General features: G+C 41.0%; 1 protein-coding gene across 1 annotated transcript; it reads right to left on the bottom strand.

Annotated features, from left to right (window-relative positions):
- Positions 1–1,670: 1,670 nt before the first annotated feature.
- On the bottom strand, positions 1,671–19,012 carry LOC127002167 (vam6/Vps39-like protein). Its single transcript, XM_050867839.1, has 19 exons — positions 18,831–19,012; positions 17,549–17,710; positions 17,315–17,415; positions 16,974–17,177; positions 16,599–16,779; positions 15,950–16,079; positions 15,268–15,391; positions 12,199–12,328; positions 11,181–11,323; positions 10,555–10,710; positions 9,868–10,096; positions 9,586–9,767; positions 8,459–8,578; positions 8,045–8,147; positions 7,575–7,720; positions 7,069–7,218; positions 5,967–6,101; positions 5,678–5,772; positions 1,671–4,981 (listed from the first exon to the last, which is right to left on the bottom strand). The coding sequence occupies exons 1-19, from the start codon at positions 18,901–18,903 to the stop codon at positions 4,921–4,923; spliced, it is 2,625 nt and encodes an 874-aa protein (XP_050723796.1). The 5' UTR covers positions 18,904–19,012; the 3' UTR covers positions 1,671–4,920.
- Positions 19,013–21,950: the final 2,938 nt, after the last annotated feature.

Raw genomic sequence — 21,950 nt, 5'->3', positions numbered from 1 at the left:
ATGCACTGGAGAATATTTGAGCTTGGGGAGTGGTTTTGCCTGGGGGGAGGCTCTGGAGAATATCAAGAGGTCATGCTGCCGGGCTTGCTGGGAATCGGGACCAATGTAGGACTCATGTACAACTAAAGTTCCCAAGGAGAGAAGGAGGAGTATGCCAGAAGTCTTCCCGAGGACGTCGAAGGCCATTTCAATGCAGATGACCTCTGACCTGCTTACCAAGCCTTGAAGATGCTCTGCCTCCGAGCCTCCCTCTCAGGTGAGTACTGTCAGGACATCAGATGATTACCTCGTGTCAGACATGGAGGGCTCATTGGGCCTTGGAGACTTGAAGCAGCTGCACACAACAGACCCTCCAAGTGGGCAGCTCCCAAATGCTGGGTTACAACTAGTGGATGCTGGGCAGGGGCTGGTCTATCAGGATGAGGAGTGCAGCTTCCTAAACCTTCCCAAGCTGTTTTTCTCTCCTTTCTGTTCATGCTTCATTTTTTGGGTAGCCAGGGTATTAATCCTCTTAGGGGTCCTGCGTCCCTGCCCTATGGTGATAACAGCCCCTGATATGGGTTGTGTGGGGGAAGAGCTTGTATTATACCTCACCTCGCTAAAAACAAATCAAGAAGTGGAGGTCAGGGTTGAGGTATGAGCCTTGATCCCAATCCTGCTTTGCTGGGGGGGCCTGACTGATGGGCAGGCTTCCTCAATGCATCTGCATCAGGCCTGTTAGTGACAGGTACGGGGCAAAGCCTATAGGACCCCTGCATCTCAAAAGGAGGAAGTGCCTCCTAGCCCCTCTTTATTGTTTTTGGGGTGACTGGGGAGGCACAGGAGTGTCTCCCAGCCACAAAGCAAGCCTGGGACTAACCTTCAGAGGGTGGGTTTTGATACGTTATTCCTGTGGAGTTGCTAGAGGTTGTGGTGATGGCCCTTGAGGCACTGCACGAGGATGCAAAGCCCTTGGGACTTATGATCTCCTAGGCCAAGACCAAGGTACAAGTGTTTGGATGCTTGCTAGATGCAACTACTGTCTATTCATGCTTATGGCCAGGACATTGATATCTTGGAAAATTTCACATACTTTGGTAGCTTTTTGCCACATTACAGCAGGTCATGTCCATAAGTCTTCAGACTGGCTTAATTAAATCTATGGTGTTATAAACTCACTCAGCATGAGTATATGGCATTGTTGATTGCTATGCAGGACAAAGATTCAGATCTTAAGTCGCTTGTGCTCCTTGTCCTGTTTCCCCATAAGAAAGGGACATTAAATAGTGACTTTAACTAAGAGATAAATTAATGCCTTTGGTAATAAGTGCCTATACAGAATCATAGGATTATGACTGGAATGTCTGTGTCAACTTGGTGATTACTCTGTTAAGACTGGATCAGTCCATGCACGTTAGCTCCAACTATACAGGTATGTGGTATGTTAAAGGGAAGTTGATTTCCATTACAATGGATTTCTATAGCTCCTTTTATGGTGACGATAATACAAAGATGGGTCATTTAGCAGAAAACTAATTTAAACCCCCAAGCCATCTTTTTGAGTACCTAGTGCAATCCAACCACAGGCCCATTTATTATGAAATGGCCGTGAAATGGGCGTTACTCTGTTTCGTTGAAAATTACTCAACCTTGACCAATTAAAAATGCAAAATGCCATAAAATACTGATAATAAAAGCAATATAGCAAATATATTTGGGCAGACAATGAAGTATAGATTGGTTACTTAAGCACAAGATATAGTAATACACATATGAAAATATATTTTTGGCCGAGTCGTTAAGTAATTGATATCCTAATTTTATATAATTTAATTCTTAAGCATCTATGTTCTGTTCTGTTTACTATAAATGTACTGACATGGAAAACTAATTAGAAATGTGATTACAAAATCTAGCCATAAGACAAAACATGTAACTGATCTGTTCCTAAGCTGGATCTCCCAACAGTGACCCGATCCATAACTGGGCCAGCAAGGACACTGCTGACTGGCTGTCAGCGAGTAAGGTGCCTGACATTGTCACCCAACACACTCAAGTTGGCTCAGAAAGATCATATTTCTTTACTTACCTCACCTATTACATAAGACTGGTAAATACTGATGACATCATTAAGCAGTAATTATACAACTACATAATGATTTTCAAAACTTAAAAGTGAAAAATAGTAATTATGGAGAGCAAGTCAGAGAGTGTTTATATCTTTTCTTTGTCTCTTACATCACACTATTTGATATCTTGAAGTGCCATATATTCACATGGATCCTTTGAACAAGAAAAAACTATATTGCTGTGAATATTGTTAAGTAAAAAGTAGTATGCATATGAATGTTACTCTCTGATTTTTACTCAGTGCATTGACTTTGCTTTTTACCCTATCGAGTTTTAAAAATCGTATTTGTACAATCTGTTAAACTCGATAATGTTAACAAAATTCATATAGCTTTTGTAATAGTTGAGCTAAGCAAAGGAATATGAATACTTTCTGAACCTGCGCAAGGGAGTCTGGTGATGGAGACGTCAGACACCCAGCCTGCCAACAGCCAATAAGCAGCGTCCTTACCAGCCTGGCTAAGGATGGAGCCACTGTTTAAGTGAATGGACTATAATGTCAACCACAAAACATTACTTCATTATCAAAACTATGGTAATGGCAGTATTAAGTGAGGCTTTCATAATTTGACAAATGAAAAACATATCTGCATGCTAACAAATCAACCATTAATGGGAAAAAAAAGAACAAAAAGAAATAATTAGCCAAATAAAATTACTATGTGCATGTTGCATACATTTTACCATCATCAGTATCATGAGTAACTTAATATTATACAAATAATAATAACTACCACTAATAACTGTGACCCAACTTCCAGTTAAGGCAGAGCAGAAAACAAAAATGCTGTGTGATCATTCTTATCATTGTTTTAGGGATAAAAGAAAAGTCCCTCACCACAACTCCCTGTACTGTGCAGGCTACATCCCTTTTATAGTCACTGTACACTAATCTGAGCCAGATGCCGCGCCCCCTCTTCCATGGCCATGGGAGCTGATTGGTTGTATGAAAGGGGCTTGGAGTTTGGAGTCAATGTTACCTTGGAGGGAGGGTGAGGGAAGGGGCGGGGTTTCTGGACCAATTTAGTGTACCGTGACTTTAGTAGTTGTCTCTTCTGACACACGGAATCATAGAAATGGTAATTTTTTTTATTCCAAGGTCTCGGAAACAATACTACTACTATGTACTACTACTACTACTACCACTACTACAACTACTGCTACATATACTATTACATTGGTTTCTTTGCATCCCAACTCTGCAAGGGTTGTGCACAATCAAAGGTTGGGGCAGGGAGGCAGTGTGCATGCAGTGCTCTCTAGATTGGTTTGTCAGTCAAGTGCACAAGCTGGGTTTGCCACCAACAAACCTTCAAGCTCTACCCACTGCTACAACTTAACAACCATTCTCCAGATGGCAAGGTCACAGCTCCTTGACTGACATTGATAAGTGAGCAAAATATTACAAAGACTACACCAGGCTAAATAATCATAGTAATAAAGATGGTGATGATGATAAAATTATATCTGAAGTAAAAATTATAATGAAAATAACTAATAATAATCATAACAATAACTTAGCTCTCATAGTAATAAAGATGGTGATGATGATAAAATTATATCTGGAGTAAAAATTTTAATGAAAATAACTAATAATAATCATAACAATAACAGGAAATAGCAACAAGCAATATATATTTACAATGTACTGTAACGTCAATTCAAAGTGAGACGAGTCCTTGAAATTCTATTTTTTGTCAATACAAAACAAAATGATGTGTGGTTGTAAACAAATGATACTTAAGAGTGATTCTATATTGGATGTGAAAGTTAATAACTGCCTAGCGTAACAAAGTATTTATAATGAATGTTCTTCCTGCAACCATTTTATTTTACCCACTGCTGGAAGGACAGTAACACCATTTACTGAGGCTCCTGGATATTCTGGGCAACTTGAGGCACTGATCTTTCAAGCCTGGCCTTCACACAGTATCTCCTCAGACAACTGTAGTATGTATATGCAGAGCCACTTACACTACCATGATGGTATAAAATGAGTTCCTTGTTGCCACAAAAACAAAATTGGCCAAAAAAGGAAGAGTAAACTTATTTCAGCAGCTGAGTGAAGGCAACAGGAAAACTATAGAACTTCCTGGTATTATTTCTACACAATTACTAAAAATAAAAGAATTTATGACTGAAGAGATCATTGAGTATATACTTGCATGAAAACAATCAACTGTCTACTCTTGATCTTGAGTCTGGGTGTACTTCCCACAAGAACAGTAAGTGCTCTTAATTCACTTTAAATTGACATTTTGTTTTATTATGTTAATATCAGAACAAAGTTTCCCACACTGGTAGGGTGGCGGGGGTCAAACTTTGATGAAAGTAGAGAGAACTTGCCCTGTGAAATGGGTCACACCACACATTTAATAAACATCAAACATCTTTATCACAACTTGATAGTAATTATAGTTGGTACACGAAGGCCATTAACAATTGATATTTTAAATGCATGATGCTCTTATGATTCCACAAAATGATCAGATCTGTAATAAAATGGATTAATGAAGTCGAGGTATTATATAATGCCTCTCCACAGAGAGGATCCAAGCACTTAAAACAGTCACAGCCAGGTCACATTCTCCTTTGCAGCAACAGTGACTAGTTCGGAGAAGCAAGGTTTGTGCCTACACCTTAATCGCTATGGTAATGTAGATACAAAATGCTAACACAAAAAGTAGAATGAAAATATTTTTTTTAACATTTCAATTCCTACAAAAGGGAAAGCCCTTTCAGACTCATGCTCTCTTGACCTATTAAGGTGATGTACTAAGCCTAACCACTAAGTCTCTGCAGGGCCATGTGTTACCTTTGGTTCTGGCAAGAAAAGTGAACAACGTCACCATTTGGATATCGCGCAAATGCACTGAAAGAGAAAATACAATAAATTAATTCAGCGTATATGAAGTATTAATTCCATTAACTTAATGTATGACAACTTTGATGCTTCATTTCCCCAGGCACTTCTCAGTAGAGTGACAGTTACCACATTAATCCAATATTTTTTTAGGATTTCAATGTGGCTGTCTAGCTAAACTTACCAGCTACTGATTGATTCCACTGAATTTTTAGAATTTGTTTCTAATAAGTACCTATACATATTCAGTTGTAAAAAAAATAGTATGACTTTCATTTAGGTATTGCCCGCATTCTTATTTTTCACCTATTCTCCTCTTTCAATTTGTACATCCTTTGCCTATTAGTGCAACTGCCTATTTCTATTCATAGCTCCCTTATGCACCTTATTCCCCATCTCATTATGCTGTTCCACACCTCTACTTCAGCCTCTTTGCAGCCCCACAACACAAACTTCCCCAGTATTGTGCACTGTATACAGCTCAAGAAAACTCCACGTATCATTACCACTCACTGCTTGGTGGCCTCCATCACATAAAGAAACTATCTGCTCCAAGGGGAGTGGAGTGGGCCCCACACTGCCAACAAACAACCACAACATATGTTGGTCAAAAAGTTTTCAGTTTACCTGAAATAACTGAAAAGCCTCTTTTTTCCAAAAGATATTCTTTCATGTGAAAATAAGTGCAAAATTTTTTTTACTCACCTGTGTTTGGTGAACCTTTTACTGCACACAGCACAGTACGTAAACTCTGAGAGAACTATCTTCAACTTTTGACTGGTAGCAAGCTCTTCATTGGTCTGGAAAAGGTTTTGCTACATTAGGCTTGTCTCTAGCCATTGATATCAATTTTATGCTCATTTATGCATGCACATACACACACACATAAGGCCTGCGTGGACACACACACACACACACACACACACACACAAAAAAAAAAAAAAAAAGGTGGGGGGTAATTCTTATAATGTGAAGATGTTACACATTGACTAACCTGAAGTTTGAGAGACTGTGTGAGGCCACGGGTGATCTGTTGTTCCCTGCAGGCAGTGGTGGCCAGGTTGAGTGAAGCTTGAATAAATGGCTTCAGTAGCTGTAGTTTCACATCGTCTGGAAGCACTTTCAGTGCCTGGGGACAAGCACTGATATTACAATATCTTTCCAAGCAGCAAGAAATGCAAAATTTCTAAGACAACATCATGATTTTTCATATACTTCTATGTCATTAATTCTTAAGTGCCTCCATGGGGCAGTGGTTAGTGTGCCTAGCTACGAATCTGTGGGCCCAGGTTCATATCCCTGCCCAGGCAGTCAGTGTGTGGCTCACCCAGCTGTCATCCTCTCTTTCACCTTGGTCAATTAGTGGGTACCTGGGGGTAACCTGGGGAAGGTAAACTGTGGCAATTCTGGACTTGACACTGGACCATATCCCAGAGTAATGGGTTCTTCCCACCACAAGCTCAGAGGGCCAGTGCAACGAAGATGAGCACAGCAGCCACGCGCCCGACTATGGCTATAGTGTATGCACCCAACTTTACCTTATCTATTAATTCTTCCATTAAGGCCTGTAGCACTTTTAACCTCTTTAAAACTTATTCTACCCAGCAAAGCCTTATTTATTCAGTGTTAAAAGTCAAGCTAAGGTTGATGGGGAACATGTCAGTGATCTATGACCTCTTCTAACACCAAATGCAACCAGTCACTGACAACTTTTCCAACACAACAGCTGCCATCCCATCTACATCTGAGGTTTAGTTTTGGCATGCAAGACTTGCCCTAACACTAACAAATTACCAAACCCCACTCAGATTACTATTTGAAATGTGCAAAGCAAATTTTCTGCACAGCAGGTGATCTATGAAGCTAACTCGTGTAAACTCAAGTAAGTAAGGAAGGGCAGTTCAGGCTACAGTCGTGAAAATCTGGCAGCTTTGGTTACATCATACAAGGAGCCGTTACCCCTCTATGCAGATTACCAAATACAAGATTCAATGTAACTTATGTTTAATGCATAAAATACCTTTCTATTGTAATACTAAGTATTTTCAATAAACAAACTTGGAAGGATTTTCAAAAATGAGTGAATTAACTCTCACCTGACTTAGATCAATGCACTGCAAATAATTCTGCAACAGGTCAAGGATGGTCTTCACATCTGCAGGTTTAGTTTGTTGCTTCACAGGAGATCCTGACGGACTCCTGCCATCTGATGGGGTCACTAACAGCTTCAGCAAGGTCAGGTACACCTTGAGTGGAGGAAAATATGGCATCAGTATTGTTAGATTTGCCTGCCAAAGCTGAATTAAAAACAATGGCAATCAATACAGCATGAGGTAGACAGTGGCAACACTACATGCCTCCTTCAACAAGCTGTTTTGAGAATGATGAACATATACAAAAAATCTAGTAAAATAACTTAGGAGTATCAAATCTTTATGGCACATGATTGAAAATGATATAATATAATTAGTAAATGGAGACTTCAAACAGCATCATACAGTGGAACAACTTGAATATAACAAACACTGGCAAAGTTTTAGGATGTACAACTTCTACATGTTAATGCAGCTGATGTAGTCCTGTCAGAGGCTACAATACTTACCTCACTCCCAGAACCTGATGATGAATAGTGTTTGTTGCAATAGTTGAGGGCAGCATCAGTGTCGCAAAGAGTGTGAACATAGATGGCCAGGGCTTGGTGGTGTTGTCCCAGGCAGCCCAGCAACACCGCTCGCTCCTCGTGAAGACCTTAAGGTTGGTATTGTTAGACACTTTTGCTTCTCACATCAGCTATTTCTAAAGGTCAAAGAGGGGGTCAGTCGGGTTCTAATGAGTGTCTCTTCAGGTTCATGTTACAGAGGAAGGGTCAAACTACCACCAGGGTCATACAACTACTCTTGGAAATGCCCACAACTCATACGAAAGCCTTGTCAAATAGGTGTTATTGGGTGGTGAAATGTCTTATGATACGACCCTCGTTTTGTGGCAAGATCAACAAACAGTTACAGTTAACCTCGACTTTAGCGAACATGTAGGCAACACAAAGAACTTTATCAGGAGCTTAATACTTACTGTCATACGGGAAGTGAACCAAGAGTGTGGCCGCAGTGTAGTGTTTGGATGTGTTCAGGAATTTTAAAAGCTTCTCACAGGTCTCTTTCCTCTTTTCCTTTTCCTGGAAGAATAATTACAATAAAAAAATAAATAAATATAGTAAAGGTTCCTTCAATGTGCTTCACCTACATCAAAGTTTTAATAGAAAGATGAGTAAAAAGATCAAAAGTAGGCAACACAAAGTACTTTATCAGGAGTTTAATACTTACTGTCATATGGGAAGTGAAGCAAGAGTGTGGCTGCAGTGTATTCAGATAGTAAGCAAAAGTTTTCAGATCTCATAATAGTTGGCCTTTTCATTAATTTTACTCTACCCTTTGGAAGTTTTTCATCTATTAACTTAAAATTATACAAAAAGTGAATGAACCCGACCTCCTCAAGACTGGTGGGGTCACTGGCAGGGATCGGCGCAGTGACCAACTCCCGGTAGTGGTGGATGAGTTCATTGTGCAGCAGAGGCGTGGTGTCTCCCCACTCATCTATCACGTGTTCCTGCCATGGTGACGTGTTATACGGTTAAAACATTGGGCCGAATTACAAGTCGAACCCAAGAAGTTTCAGGTCCCCACAGAGTTCGGGATGAATAACTCTGTAGGGACCTGAAACTTCTCGGATTCGACTTGTGTTATAATACTATTAAAACATTGGGCTGTATTACAAGTCGAATCTGAGAAGTTTCGGGTCCCCACAGAGTTCGGGATGAATAACTCTGTAGGGACCTGAAACTTCTCGGATTCGACTCATAATACTTTTAATCATCTAACTTTTTGAGCATGTACGGAGATTCTCAAGGATGCGTTTATTCACAACCTATAATTGTCAGTAATGGTTCTCCTACGGATGATAATGTGAACCTTCCTTTCTAAATTAAGACTTTAATCATCCTCTCATGGGCACTTAGCTGAAGCATCGTATTGCCTTTGATATCTCAAATGTTCTGAGCTAAATTTGTGTAAATCTTTTTTTGGAATGATCCATTTTTTTGTCCTGTTCCTTAACCCAGTAGCAGCGACAGGCCAAATTTGTGCCATGATTTTAACTCCACAAAATAGATGATACATAAACTGATCACAAATGTTTTGATATATATTATGAAATGGTTCGTGTGAGGGGTGATTTTTTCTTGATTTTCTCGCTTAGAGGGACCATTAAGAATCATGATCCCCGCTGTTACCGGGTTAATCTTAAGCTGCCTTTCTCATATTTATTTAGTTCCACAGTATCATGTTGTATCATTCAATGTTTTAAAGGGGACAAGTAATGGTTGGTGCTGCTGCTGATGAGAGACATTTGGTATTACGGAGAAATCTAATCCTATGAGAAATATTTCCAATGTAAAGGAGAGATTCTAACCACACAATCACATGTTTATTACCTGAAGTAGGTTCAAAACCCAATATGAGGAGGCCAAAACCACTCCTAAATGGTACTTAACATGTCTGTAAAAATCTATTCTGATCTTATTCAGTGGTGGAAGTGAAATATGTTTGATTACTTACCAAATATGGAATGACAAGGGATTTTTCTGTTTTCTTGAAGAAGTTTAATACTTTTGGACGAGGTAGCTGCTCAACTTCTCCTGCGGTGGCCTTGTCACCAATGAAGATTCTCAATCCATCCTCGGGGTGAGATTTTATCACCCATCCTCCATACTCAAAGACTAAATCAACATGGTCAGGACCTGAAAATGCAAAAGTAAATACAGTTGCATTCTTAACTAGGACTGAAAGACATGTCTTAGACAGACAACTTAAATTACAAAGTTTCCAATAATCCCTCACCCAAGTGCTGGAGATAAGACACAGTGTGGTGGTGGCCAAAGAGAGGAGACTCAGGCCTCTTGGCATGCCGGAGGAGGAGCTGAAGGGCTCGCTGGTGATGGTTACGGGTCTGCAGGAGCAACACCAGCTCAGGATACTTGAGGGCGGTGCGCAGAACTCTCTCGCCCTCAACCACACTCACATGGCTGTCCGGCATGCGAAGGAGCGGCTGCACCAGGCTGTCATTGGTCTGAAAGAAAGGTTTCATTATTGGGATATGGTGAAAAAAATATTTTTGTTTTTGTATTTGTGAGTCTTCTGTCCCAGAAAAAGTCCACAATCAAAGCTTGTAGAAAATTAATGATTCATAATAAGAAATAAAGTGTTCAAGTTAAGGGAAGGGTTATGGCTTGACCACTTAGGGCAGGAAGAGGAAAAGGATAACTAAAGAACTTCAAGCAGGGTGACCCATTGAAGACGTGTCTACATTAACACAGGCCTGACACTTGGCATGGCTAATTGGTGTCCAAATACATACTGACCTGGCACCCTACAGTTTTAATGACACCAAAACTGATTTTGTTGTGAGAAAATCTAAAACCAATTACACTAAACAAAACTCACTACTAATAAAATAACAATCAGTGCAATGTATGAAAAGCATCTCAGCTACCTGTAAATATAAAGATCCTTCTGTATTTATCTTACCTGTACATAGCATTTAAGTAGTGTTGTGTCGATGATCTGAAGCTTCTCATTACGAGACTTCAGGCAAGTCACCCCTGCAGGGAACTTGTCTGTCTTAACTCTTGCTCCACCCACGGCTCCGGCCTCAGCGTCACTACTCGATAATTTGTGACGAACCTGGAAATCAAAATAAAGTAGAATGTTGTTTTCACCATGCTGAGCCACTACGCATATAAAATCGTTTCATGAAATATATTAACCCTATGTGACCTCTCATATAAGATATCCAATAGCTACGATGACACCTCCTTCTAGTCATATCAGTAGCTAGCATTTTGACTCCTCACCATTTCTCTCAAGAACCCTGGGTAGATGATAAGAATTTTTTTTTTTCACATCAGAAGACACGGCTCAAGGGCAATAAAAATAGTATATATACACACACACACACACACACACACACACACACACACACACACACACAAAAAAAAAAAAAAAAAAAAAAAAAAGGCCCGCTACTCGCCGCTCCTATCAAAGATAAACATAAAGAGTAGCCAAAAGAGAGGTCAATTTCGGGTGGAGAGGTGTCTTATAACATTGCTGATGATTATGATGATACAGTGATATTATGTAAACCCTCGTCTCACCTCTAGTAGGAAATGCACAAGGGACTGCAGGGCCTTCTCAAGCTCCGCCCCACTGAGAGCCGGCACTGGGTATGGGTACTGAAGGCGACTCCTGTACTCCTCGGGCACCATACCAGGGTACAGCCCAATCACAAAGGGCAGATCTGTAAGACGTTTGACAGATTAGATTTATTCCACCATGATGATGAATTACGATTAACCAGTCCGCTGTTATTGGCACAGATTTGGCTTTCACTGGTGGCCTGGTAACATATAGTCCCAGGTCTTTCTCTGCCTCTGTGGGGATAGTGGAGTGTTTCTCATGGGGTATTGGTATGCTTTATTTCCCTTCTTCGTTGAATTGTAACAGCCACTTTTTGTTCCATTCCTGTAGCTTGGTGATGTCTTCTTGTAGGATATCCGCAGTCAAGGGGTTAAAAGAGTCATGATAAGCAATTATATCTTTTGCTTTTTATTCTTTTATTTATATTTGAACCCAAGACCTAGATTTTTATGTAATACTCCCCAGTTATATGTGAATGTACTTGCAAAATCTCTGGAACAAATCGTTACTTGGGCTTTGTAGCAGAGATGGAGCTTGTGTGGGATTGAAATTTAACCCCGTAGCAGCAACAGGCCAAATTTGTGGCTTTAGTGTGTACCAGTGACGGACTAAATTTTTGCCATGATATAACCCCCCAAAATATATGATGCATAAACTGATCACAAATGCGTTGATATATATTATGAAATGGTTTGCGTGAGTGATGATTTTTTTCTTATTAATCCACTTAGAGGGGCCTTGAAGAAACATGACCCCCGCAGCTACCGGGTTAACAATCTTGACAAATTACTACTTTACCTAGAGTTTTTATGCCCTGCTAATACTATGGATAATAAACAATCTATGGAATATTCTGTTTAATCTATCTCTTTCTTTAGGCATGCAAGCAGGAATGGTACAGCTGCAGGAATATTCTCTGTTCACTCTCCAATAAAAAAAGCAGGAAACCATGGAAAGCGTATCACTGTGAGTCACCTGTGTTGAGATTGAGGAATATGTTCATGGCCTGGGCGTACTCCTTGCTGCAGAACAGGTGTATGGCTTGCAGGTGTTGTATGTGTTTCTGCATCTGAACCTTTGCATCCTGAGCCTCATCCCACACATCCTGGAAACACAAAACATGTACTTCAGATGACATACTCAGAAGTTAATAATCCTTTTTTTTTCTACAGCACAGAGAGCAACTCAAGGGCAACAAAAAGATGTTAAAAAAAAAAGCCCGCTAACTGTTGCTCTCATATTGCGATTAGTATAGAGTGGCCAAAAGAGAGGTCAATTTCGGATGGAACGGCTGTCACTGAACTATACAATGACCCATATTTCAGCATGGAAACTAAAGTAATTCATTCAAAAGACTTATAATCAGTAAGGAAGCATATATGAATTTTCTGAGTCAAGACCTATTGGAACTGTTTGGGGTTTGGTTAGGTTAGGTTCAGGGTATCTTCAAACGCATGATAGCCAGCACCTTGTGGTATAAATCAACAAAGAATGACCTCACTTTGTTGTCTAGAAAGTCTCATTAGTAAGGAAGCATATGTGCATTTTCTGAGTCAAGACCTATAGTAACTGTTTGTGTTTTGTTAGGTTAAGTTTAGGGTATCTTCAAACACAGGATAGCCAGCACCTTATGGTATAAATCAACAAAGAATGACCTCACTTTGTTGTATAGAAAGTCTCATTAGTAAGGAAGTATATGTGAATTTTCTGAGTCAAGACCTATAGTAACTGTTTGGGTTTTGTTAGGTTAAGTTTAGGGTATCTTCAAACACATGATAGCCAGCACCTAATGGTATAAATCAACAAAGAATGACCTCACTTTGTTGTATAGAAAGTCTCATTAGTAAGGAAGCATATATGAATTTTCTGACTCAAGACCTATAGTAACTGTTTGGGTTATGTTAGGTTAAGTTTAGGGTATCTTCAAACGCATGATAGCCAGCACCTTAAGGTATAAATCAACAAAGAATGACCTCACTTTGTTGTCTAGAAAGTCTCATTAGTAAGGAACCATATATGAGTTTTCTGACTCAAGACCTATAGTAACTGTTTGGGTTATGTTAGGTTAAGTTTAGGGTATCTTCAAACGCATGATAGCCAGCACCTTATGGTATAAATCAACAAAGAATGACCTCACTTTGTTGTATAGAAAGTCTCATTAGTAAGGAAGCATATATGAATTTTCTGAGTCAAGACCTATAGTAACTGTTTGGGTTTTGTTAGGTTAAGTTTAGGGTACAGGTAACTCTCAATTTACGCGAGTTTGGTTTACGCGTTTTTTTAAATTAACACGGGGTCCAAAATCCAAATAAATGTTTAATTTACACGTTTTGTCCACTTAAACGCGATATTTTATGGAGTGGCCACCAGATGTCTCGCGCAACTGGACTCACACGGTGCCGCGGCCACACAGCTGAGCTCAGTTCTTCCCGCGCTGCCACGCGACTCAACAATAGGGGTGGGCAGGTATCGGTACCAGTACCGGTACTAAAGGTACCAGCTATACGGCACGGTACCGGTACCAGACTGCTCGGTACCGGTACCAATACAGGTAACTCGATTTACGCGTTTGGTTTACGCGTTTTTAAAATAACGCGGGGTCCAAAATCCATGTAAATGTTTAATTTACACGTTTTTTCCCTTATACGCGATATTCTATGGAGTGGCCACCAGATGTCTCACGCAACTGGACTCACACGGCGCCGCAGCCACACAGCTGAGCTCAGTTCTTCCCGCACGCCACTTGAACAACAATACAGTACCCACGCTGCCACGCTACTCAACAATAGGGGTGGGCAGGTACCGGTACCAGTACCGGTACTAACGGTACCAGCTATACGGTACGGTACCGGTACCAAACTGCTCGGTACCGGTACCAATACTAGCCAGTCGCTCATGGTGTCCCTCATTTCTTCCTCACACGAGTGAGGCTGAGACTGAGTGCCTGAGTGGATATCTCAGTGATATGGATATTCTCTCTCTCTCTCTCTCTCTCTCTCTCTCTCTCTCTCTCTCTCTCTCTCTCTCTCTCTCTCTCTCTCTCTCTCTCTCTCTCTCTCTCTCTCTCTCTCTCTCTCTCTCCACTAAATGAAGTGAATATTTATTTTTCGATAGAAACCTACCTCTTGTTTGATTTACATTGTTTTTGATTTACGCGACCTCTTCAAGGACACAATACTCACGTAAATCGAGAGTTACCTGTACTAGCCAGTCGCTCATGGTGTCCCTCATTTGTTCCTCACACGAGTGAGGCTGAGACTGAGTGCCCGAGTGGATAGCTCGGTGATATGGATATTCTCTCTCTCTCCACTGATTGAAGTGAATATTAATTTTTCGATAGAAACCTACCTCTTGTTCGATTTACATTGTTTTTGATTTACGCGACCTCTTCAAGGACACAATACTCGCGTAAATGATAGCCAGCACCTTATGGTATAAATCTACAAAGAATGACCTCACTTTGTCGTATAGAAAGTTTCATTAGTAAGGAAGCATATATGAATTTTCTGAGTCAGGACCTATAGTAACTGTTTGGGGTTTTGTTAGGTAAGGTTAGGTTAACTGGAGGGTGGCATGAGCCTCAATAGGCATCACTTAAACAATCCTGCCTGCGCCACCACCGGGCTCAGGGGTATTCAGTAACAGCCTCCTAAAACTAAAGTCTAAAGAGGCAACAATAACCTCAGACAGAAAAATAAGAAAAAAAAAGTCCAAAGGTGCCAAATGCAAACTTGTAAATATTTCTCAGTTCTCAAAGTTCCTGAAAATTTCCCAAAATCCCAGTTCAAAATGCCCGGGAACATTACAACCCTAGGACTGACCACCGTTGCAAGATTATCATACTCAGAGCCGCGTATTTACTGGTTTCTGGCCCATAACTGTTGGCAAGAAGCACCAATAATTAATCATTTAAACGACAACGACATATGACGGCAGTTATTTAGGTGATGGAAGCAGTTTTGGGGTCAGAAATCGGCAAACATAAGAGGCAGAGTACAACAATCTGGAAACGTTGGGACTGACTGTTAATATTGTCAAACTTACCACCAGTCTCAAGGCCAACTCGAACTGTTTATTTGGAACGAGCTGAGAAATTTGCTGGTTGACGGAAACGGAATGGAGACACCACACATGGGACGACGAGGCCACGTACATCCGACTCCTGGTCCTGTCAATAAGGATGAGATGCAGATTTTGTCATAAACATCCTTACCCACACAAGTTTCAGCATACACTAGACTGGAGGTGGGAGAGAGTCAATTGTCGCGGAAAAAGAACTCATAATCAAGATGGGGAGTATTGGACTGGTAAAATGTGGCCCACTACACACCCACACGAACGAATGCTCTTCCATATTATTTAAACTGGAGGTGGAATAGAGGAAATAGTTGGGAAAAAGAACTTGTAATCTAGTTAGGGAATGCTGGCTAGTAAAACATTGCCCACTACACACCTACACAACCCCCTGCAGTTCAATATTATCTAGACTAGAGGTGGAATAGAGGAAATAGTTAGGAAAAAGAACTCATAATCTAGATAGGGAATGCTGGCTAGTAAAACATGGCCCACTACACACCCACACAACCCCCTGCTTTTCAATGTTATCATGAAAGCTAAAGTTCTGTCACGTTAGACAATCCATTTTAATTCTAAGGTCCCTATTGTTTTTGAGTAACTCCATGCTGGAAATTAATGGGAGCAGATTTAAATCCTGCCAAACTCTTACTCGGTTGATGCTCCAACTGTGATGAGTCTCGGTTTGTCGAGGGTAAGAAGCTGAACAGTGGCTTGAGGCTCGGCTATCTTGATCTCGATATTCTTGGGGAGGATGGCCACTAGAAAAGGCTTATGGTAGGCTGAAAAAAGCAAATTACAGATGAGATTTAGATCAGTACTGTCAGGCACTTCCACCCCTCATATCAACTATTTCCAAAGACCGAAAAGGAGGTCAATTGAGTTTTAAAAAGTTTCCTTAGGTTCATGGTACAGAAGATGGGTCAAACTACTACCAGAAGAGTCATAAAGCTACCCCTGGAAATCCTAAAACTTATACGAAAGCCTTGTTAAATGTGTGAGCTTAGGTGCCGAAGTGTTTAAGAATACGACCCTTAGTTTTTATAAAAAGTAAATGTTGCGATAATGATACAACCTGATGGACCAGAAAGCTTTTTACCCATGCTCAAAAGACTGTAAATGTCTCATGGTCTCTCACACACACAAAAAATCTAGTTACTTTATACTTCTTTTAACTTTATATCCTTCTTTTCCCGTATGGAGTTGGACGGAGTTTCTACATTCGGGTAAATGTTTTGAAGTTATTTTCTGACACTAAAACTTGAGGAATTAAAACATATCACTGGGTCAAGGCATCTCACCCAAGGCCAAGGGCTGTTCCTCCCACTTGATGGTGTAGCTGCAGGTGGCATTGCCCTCGGCATCAACAAAGATGGTCTCCTTGTCATGAGCGAGTGCCAGCTGCTCCCCGCCTTCCATCTGGGTTATCAACGGCTCCTGGCTCCTTCCCGTGGCAAAGAGTTCTTTCTGTTCCCCAGTAAGCTGAAGGAAAATACATGTACACTTAATGCACTTCAAATTCCATTAAATTTATACACAAAATACACTTCCAGATTCCAATAAATTAATATAAAAGTCAGTGGAAGTATTCCATATATTATTCTTAAGAGGATACCATAACTCTGTGCCATGCTACACCAGCTACGTTGCAAAGATTACGCAATTCTTCCACTCACCGTGACCAGCCAGTAGTCGTGCTTGAAGGCCACAGCAATGGCCTCCATGCACCAGGTGAGTGCTCGGGGAACATCTGGCAAGGCCAGGTCTTCACGCAGTGTGTGAAACTTTCTGGACTTCCAATAGTAAAGCTGAAGTTTGCGTTTCACAGCCACAACAAGGCGAATCATCACGACGGCATCTCCGGTTAGTGTAACATGACGCTGCAAGAAGCACAGACATTATACACAGGCACTATAATTAGTAAATTGGGGTTTCACTAATTCATTTTGTGGTTGGCACAGCACAGCAGCAGTGGTGGAGGGCTGACTGTATAGTTTGTTTACTTCCTGATGCATACCTTGAGGTCAAGGTCAAAAGCTGTGGCACCTTTGGTCTGTGTCACCGTGCACAGCAAAGGTAGATTGTAAACAGTGAGGTCATGGACACTGATCACATTATCTGAAAGAGTCATAATTGGGTGAAACTCAGTAGTAGTTATGTAAAAGCTGATCATACTCATAAAAACAATTGCAACATTAATTTGAAGGCCTATGTTCAAAAGCAAAGCATCGTGGCTCTCCTTACAACATACCTGAGAGGGAGACAATAATCTGGTGTTCCGGCACCACGGCCACCTGCACAATTGGCTTGCGTGAAAAGTTTTTGTTTGAACGAAGAATAGAAACATTCCAGTGTTGCGTCACAGAGTACATCAGCAGGTGCCCCTGCCTCGTCCCCACGACTAGGTTCTCATCTGAAATTGAGAAGCAACTGTTACACTTATCTTGTTTAATGTCTTGTAATCACATGATGCATGCAACACACAAATATATGTGAGTCAGAGGGAGAAAGGTGTATTAACTAAAACCAACTTAACAGAAAATGAACCATAAAAAACATTTTGGTGACTTACATTATCTTTTGCCTTTTCATAGCACACCCGACTGCCAGTGACAACTAACGGGCGACTGAGAAGCGTGTCACACCTATTTGTCGTCGTCAATCAAATTTAGCTAATCAAACAAAACTAAATCTAACCTAACCTAAAGGCAGACACACACTATGCGATGCGGCCTGTCCGGCGGCCGAAAAGTGGGCGGAGCTGGAGGCCTTAAGGCAGTGTGTACAGGTGTAATTTGTGCGGCGCGACCTCACGAAGCGCCCCGATGGCCTTCTGTTTATGTTTGAAATTCCGTCCGATGCGGCCCGCGGCCTCACAGTGTGTATGACGTTGTGGCGCGGCCTTGAGGCGGGAATTATCTCAGAGCGATGCTGACAGCCGTGGTGTACACATTATTTACGCTCCACGATGTCTGATGTTTGGATAAATAAAGACTTTTGGATCTGTTTTAATGATCTGTACAAGGGCCATCCATGTTTGTGGACATAAAACATAAATTGTGTTGTTGTTGTTGCTGCGGTGGTGGAGCTCAGAGTGACGGCCGCCGCCCAGTATTCTGTGAGGCCGCCTCATAGTGTGTATGCTTCATCCGTCCGACGAGGCTCCGCCCTTTCTCGGTCGCCGGACAGGTCGCATCGCATAGTGTGTGCCCGCCTTAAGGCAGACGGATACACCTCCAGAGGGCGCCCTCGCACATCGGCATCATGGGCAACACCATGGTGGACTAATTGGCCAACCTGGCACACTTCCATCCCCAACAGACAGACAGACCTCCTGACCTCAGTGACCTACTAACGCACCTCAGACAGACTTACACCAGACACCAGACCCTCAGCCCCAACACTGCCCTCCAAGCCCACAAGTGTACCCAGACCTTCCTGCAGGACACATATTAACCACAAGGACAGCCGCAAGGAACCTGTACTGCCGGGGGTATAGAGGCCGTGTTCCCTTGACCTAACCTGCCACTCACCGTAGGCCGTGATGGACTCGATCTGCAGGGGAAGCTTCTCCAGGATGGGAATGACCTCGTACGCATCATGCATCCTTGCTTCCCGCGGCGCCTAACTCATAACCTAAAAAAAAAGGGGAGCGAGGAGCAATAGGCGGGGTCCCTCCCTCCTCGGCCCTTTGTTTACACTGCCAGCTGATTCGACGTCACGTGACAGCTGGGCGAGGGAGCGTTCGTGTAAGGGCACAAGATTAAACTACTTTTTGATTGATTGATTTATAGTTTATTGTTGCAAGTACAGGCATTATGGGCAGGATTCCCCCCCCCCCCCCCCCAAAAAAAAAAAAATCGTTGGGGATATATTTTTATTTTCTTGTTTTCTTAATCTTCTTCTTCCTCTTCTTCTTCTTCTTCTTCTTTTGCTTCTTCTCCTTCTTCTTCGTCCTCTTTCTTCTTGTCATATTTTCTCTATTCTCTTCCCTTCTCCCTTGTTGTTTACCTGCAACAATAATCTATCAATCAATCATCAATCTTCCTCGTTCCCTCTAACTAACATTATTGATTGATTGATTGTTTACTGTTGCAGGAATATACAACAAAGGAGAAGGGAGGATCATATGCCGCCTACTCTTAACATACAGAACAATTAAGTTTCATACTCTCATTAAAACCCATCTCGTGAAAGGTAGTAGGAAGTTCTCGTTTGACAGAAGTTATTAATCCCACGTCACAAACTCCAGGACAAAGAGAATGATATGTAGTACCTTTGATTGATTGATTGATATTGCTGTAAGTAAACAAAGGAGAAGGGAGGAGCATGCCATCCCAACCCCCAGGCATTACATTGTGATTATACAACTGAGGATACATGTGGAAATAGCGCCAGGAAACTAAAATTATTATACAAGTAAGGATACATGTGGAAATAGCGCCAGGAAACTAAAATTATTATACAACTGAGGATACATGTGGAAATAGCGCCAGGAAACTAAAATTATTATACAACTGAGGATACATGTGGAAATAGCGCCAGGAAACTAAAATTATTATACAACTGAGGATACATGTGGAAATAGCGCCAGGAAACTAAAAAGATACAATGGCAGGGGACAAGGGCTCCAAAAATAAAGGCCTTGATTTTTGGGGTTGGGATGTCAGGTTCCTCCCTTCTCCTTAGCGGTATATCTGCAACAATACATATATAGTCACTACCAATCAATCAGAGTGAAGTATTTAGTGTGCAGAGTGAAGTATTATAAGTGTGAAGAAGAACCAAGGCTCAAGGACCTATAAAAAGCGATAAAATGCGGAACAGGTCAAAATAAAAAATAAAAAAGATTAAACTGACACTGGAATTGAACTTACGAAGGAAATTAAACGCGGTAAGTGACTGAAATTGAACGTACTAAGCAATGTTACCAAATATTCACGAAAAACTACACCGGCGTTGATTTTAATAGCCACCTTATACCTGCAGAAACATAGAGATAAGGGACGAACTTACTAAGCAATGTTACCAAATATTCACTAAAAACTACACCGGCGTTGATTTTAATAGCCATCTTATACCTGCAGAAACATAGAGATAAAAGGACGAACTTACTAAGCAATGTTACCAAATATTCACTTAAAACTACACCGGCGTTGATTTTAATAGCCACCTTATACCTGCAGAAACATAGAGATAAGGGACGAACTTACTAAGCAATGTTACCAAATATTCACTAAAAACTAAACTGGCGTTGATTTTAATAGCCATCTTGTACCTGCAGAAACATAGATAAATGATGAACTCGTGCAAAAAAAGAAGCATATGAAGTAAATAAAAAAAAAGCTCTTGCAGGATTGGATTAGCACAGAACAACTTAGTGGCGTTGATTATAAAAGCCATCTTATACCTGCAGAAACATAGATAAATGACGAACTTGTGTAAAAAAAGAAGCAATATATATGAGGTAAATGGAAAAAAAAAAAAAAAAAAAAAATAGGCTCCAGCAGGATTGATTTAGCACAGAACAACTTTTTCTCAGCGAAGTATTTTTATCGACAACAAGATAACTGGAGAATGTTTGATTGATTGATTGATAAGTTAATTGTTGATCTTTTTCACAACAAAGGAGAAGGGAGGAGCATGCCATCCCTTCCCCCAGGCAGTACATAGTGTAGACAAAATACAGTACAGGATATTATAAAACTATTGATATGTATATGATGGACAACGTTGTGAAATTGTCGTACACTGGACATTGCATTTATCATTTTTAGGCTCCACAACTGTCGTAACCACACAAATAACGATAGGAAATTAAAGTTAGCGTTAAAACTGTTAAATATTGATGGGTTTCGTTCTCTTTTGCTATAGTTATCGGTCAGAAACTAAAAAATAAAATAAAAATAGCGATGCGCCGAGTACGATAATTTGGCAACGCTGATGATGGAGCACATGAAGCTTAATTAAGAGGTACAAAGGGAGGGGGCTGGCACAAGGGACCGCATACACAGATTGCAAGATAGGGGCGAAAACTGAATAACTGAAGGAGAATGCTTTACGCAGCTAACAAATACAGATCTTGGGTTGTTTTGTGATGCTAGGGTAGAGTGAAAGTTTTACCCGACTTCTGCACCTTCAACGGAAAAACTACCCATAAAAACCCGGTTAATCTTCTCTGTGGCCTCGGAAAACAGTTATAAAGGGAACCCGATACGTTTATTTATTTATTTATATTTTTTACAACAAAGGAGACAGCTCAAGGGCACACACACAAAAAAGGAAACAATAATAATAAAAAAAAAGCCCGCTACTCGCTGCTCATAAAAAGAATCCAAAGAGGTGGCCGAAAGAGGGGTCAATTTCGGGAGGAGAGGTGTCCTGATACCCTCACCCAAACCCAAAACAAGGGAAGTCAAAGATACGGCAATACAAAGAAATAAAGAAGAAAAACCGACCGTATGTATGTCTGAAGAGAAGGAGATAAAGAGAGATCCAACAACTGTAGAGTGCCGGAGACTGGGAAGAGAGGGAGAGGAAGGAAACCGGAGGAGAGGGAAAGAGAGAAGAGAAAACTGAAGAAATCTTGAGAAGAGAGAGAGAGAGAGAGAGAGAGAGAGAGAGAGAGAGAGAGAGAGAGAGAGAGGAGAGAG

Source organism: Eriocheir sinensis, chromosome 22 (genome assembly GCF_024679095.1).
Source record: "Eriocheir sinensis breed Jianghai 21 chromosome 22, ASM2467909v1, whole genome shotgun sequence".
NCBI lineage: Eukaryota > Metazoa > Arthropoda > Malacostraca > Decapoda > Varunidae > Eriocheir > Eriocheir sinensis.
The sequence above is the reverse complement of the archived record's forward strand: the minus strand, read 5'-3'. Positions and strand labels throughout refer to the sequence as shown.

What these genes read in the sequence shown, in the direction of transcription:
- LOC127002167 (XM_050867839.1), bottom strand. Translation starts at nt 18,903, where the DNA reads ATGCATGATGCGTACGAGGTCATTCCCATCCTGGAGAAGCTTCCCCTG. An exon ending in CCCTTGTCATTCCATATTTG is followed by an intron (nt 8,579 to 9,585) that starts GTAAGTAATCAA and finishes TCACCATGGCAG; the next exon opens with GAACACGTGATAGATGAGTG. An exon ending in CACAGTCTCTCAAACTTCAG is followed by an intron (nt 5,773 to 5,966) that starts GTTAGTCAATGT and finishes AACCTTTTCCAG; the next exon opens with ACCAATGAAGAGCTTGCTAC.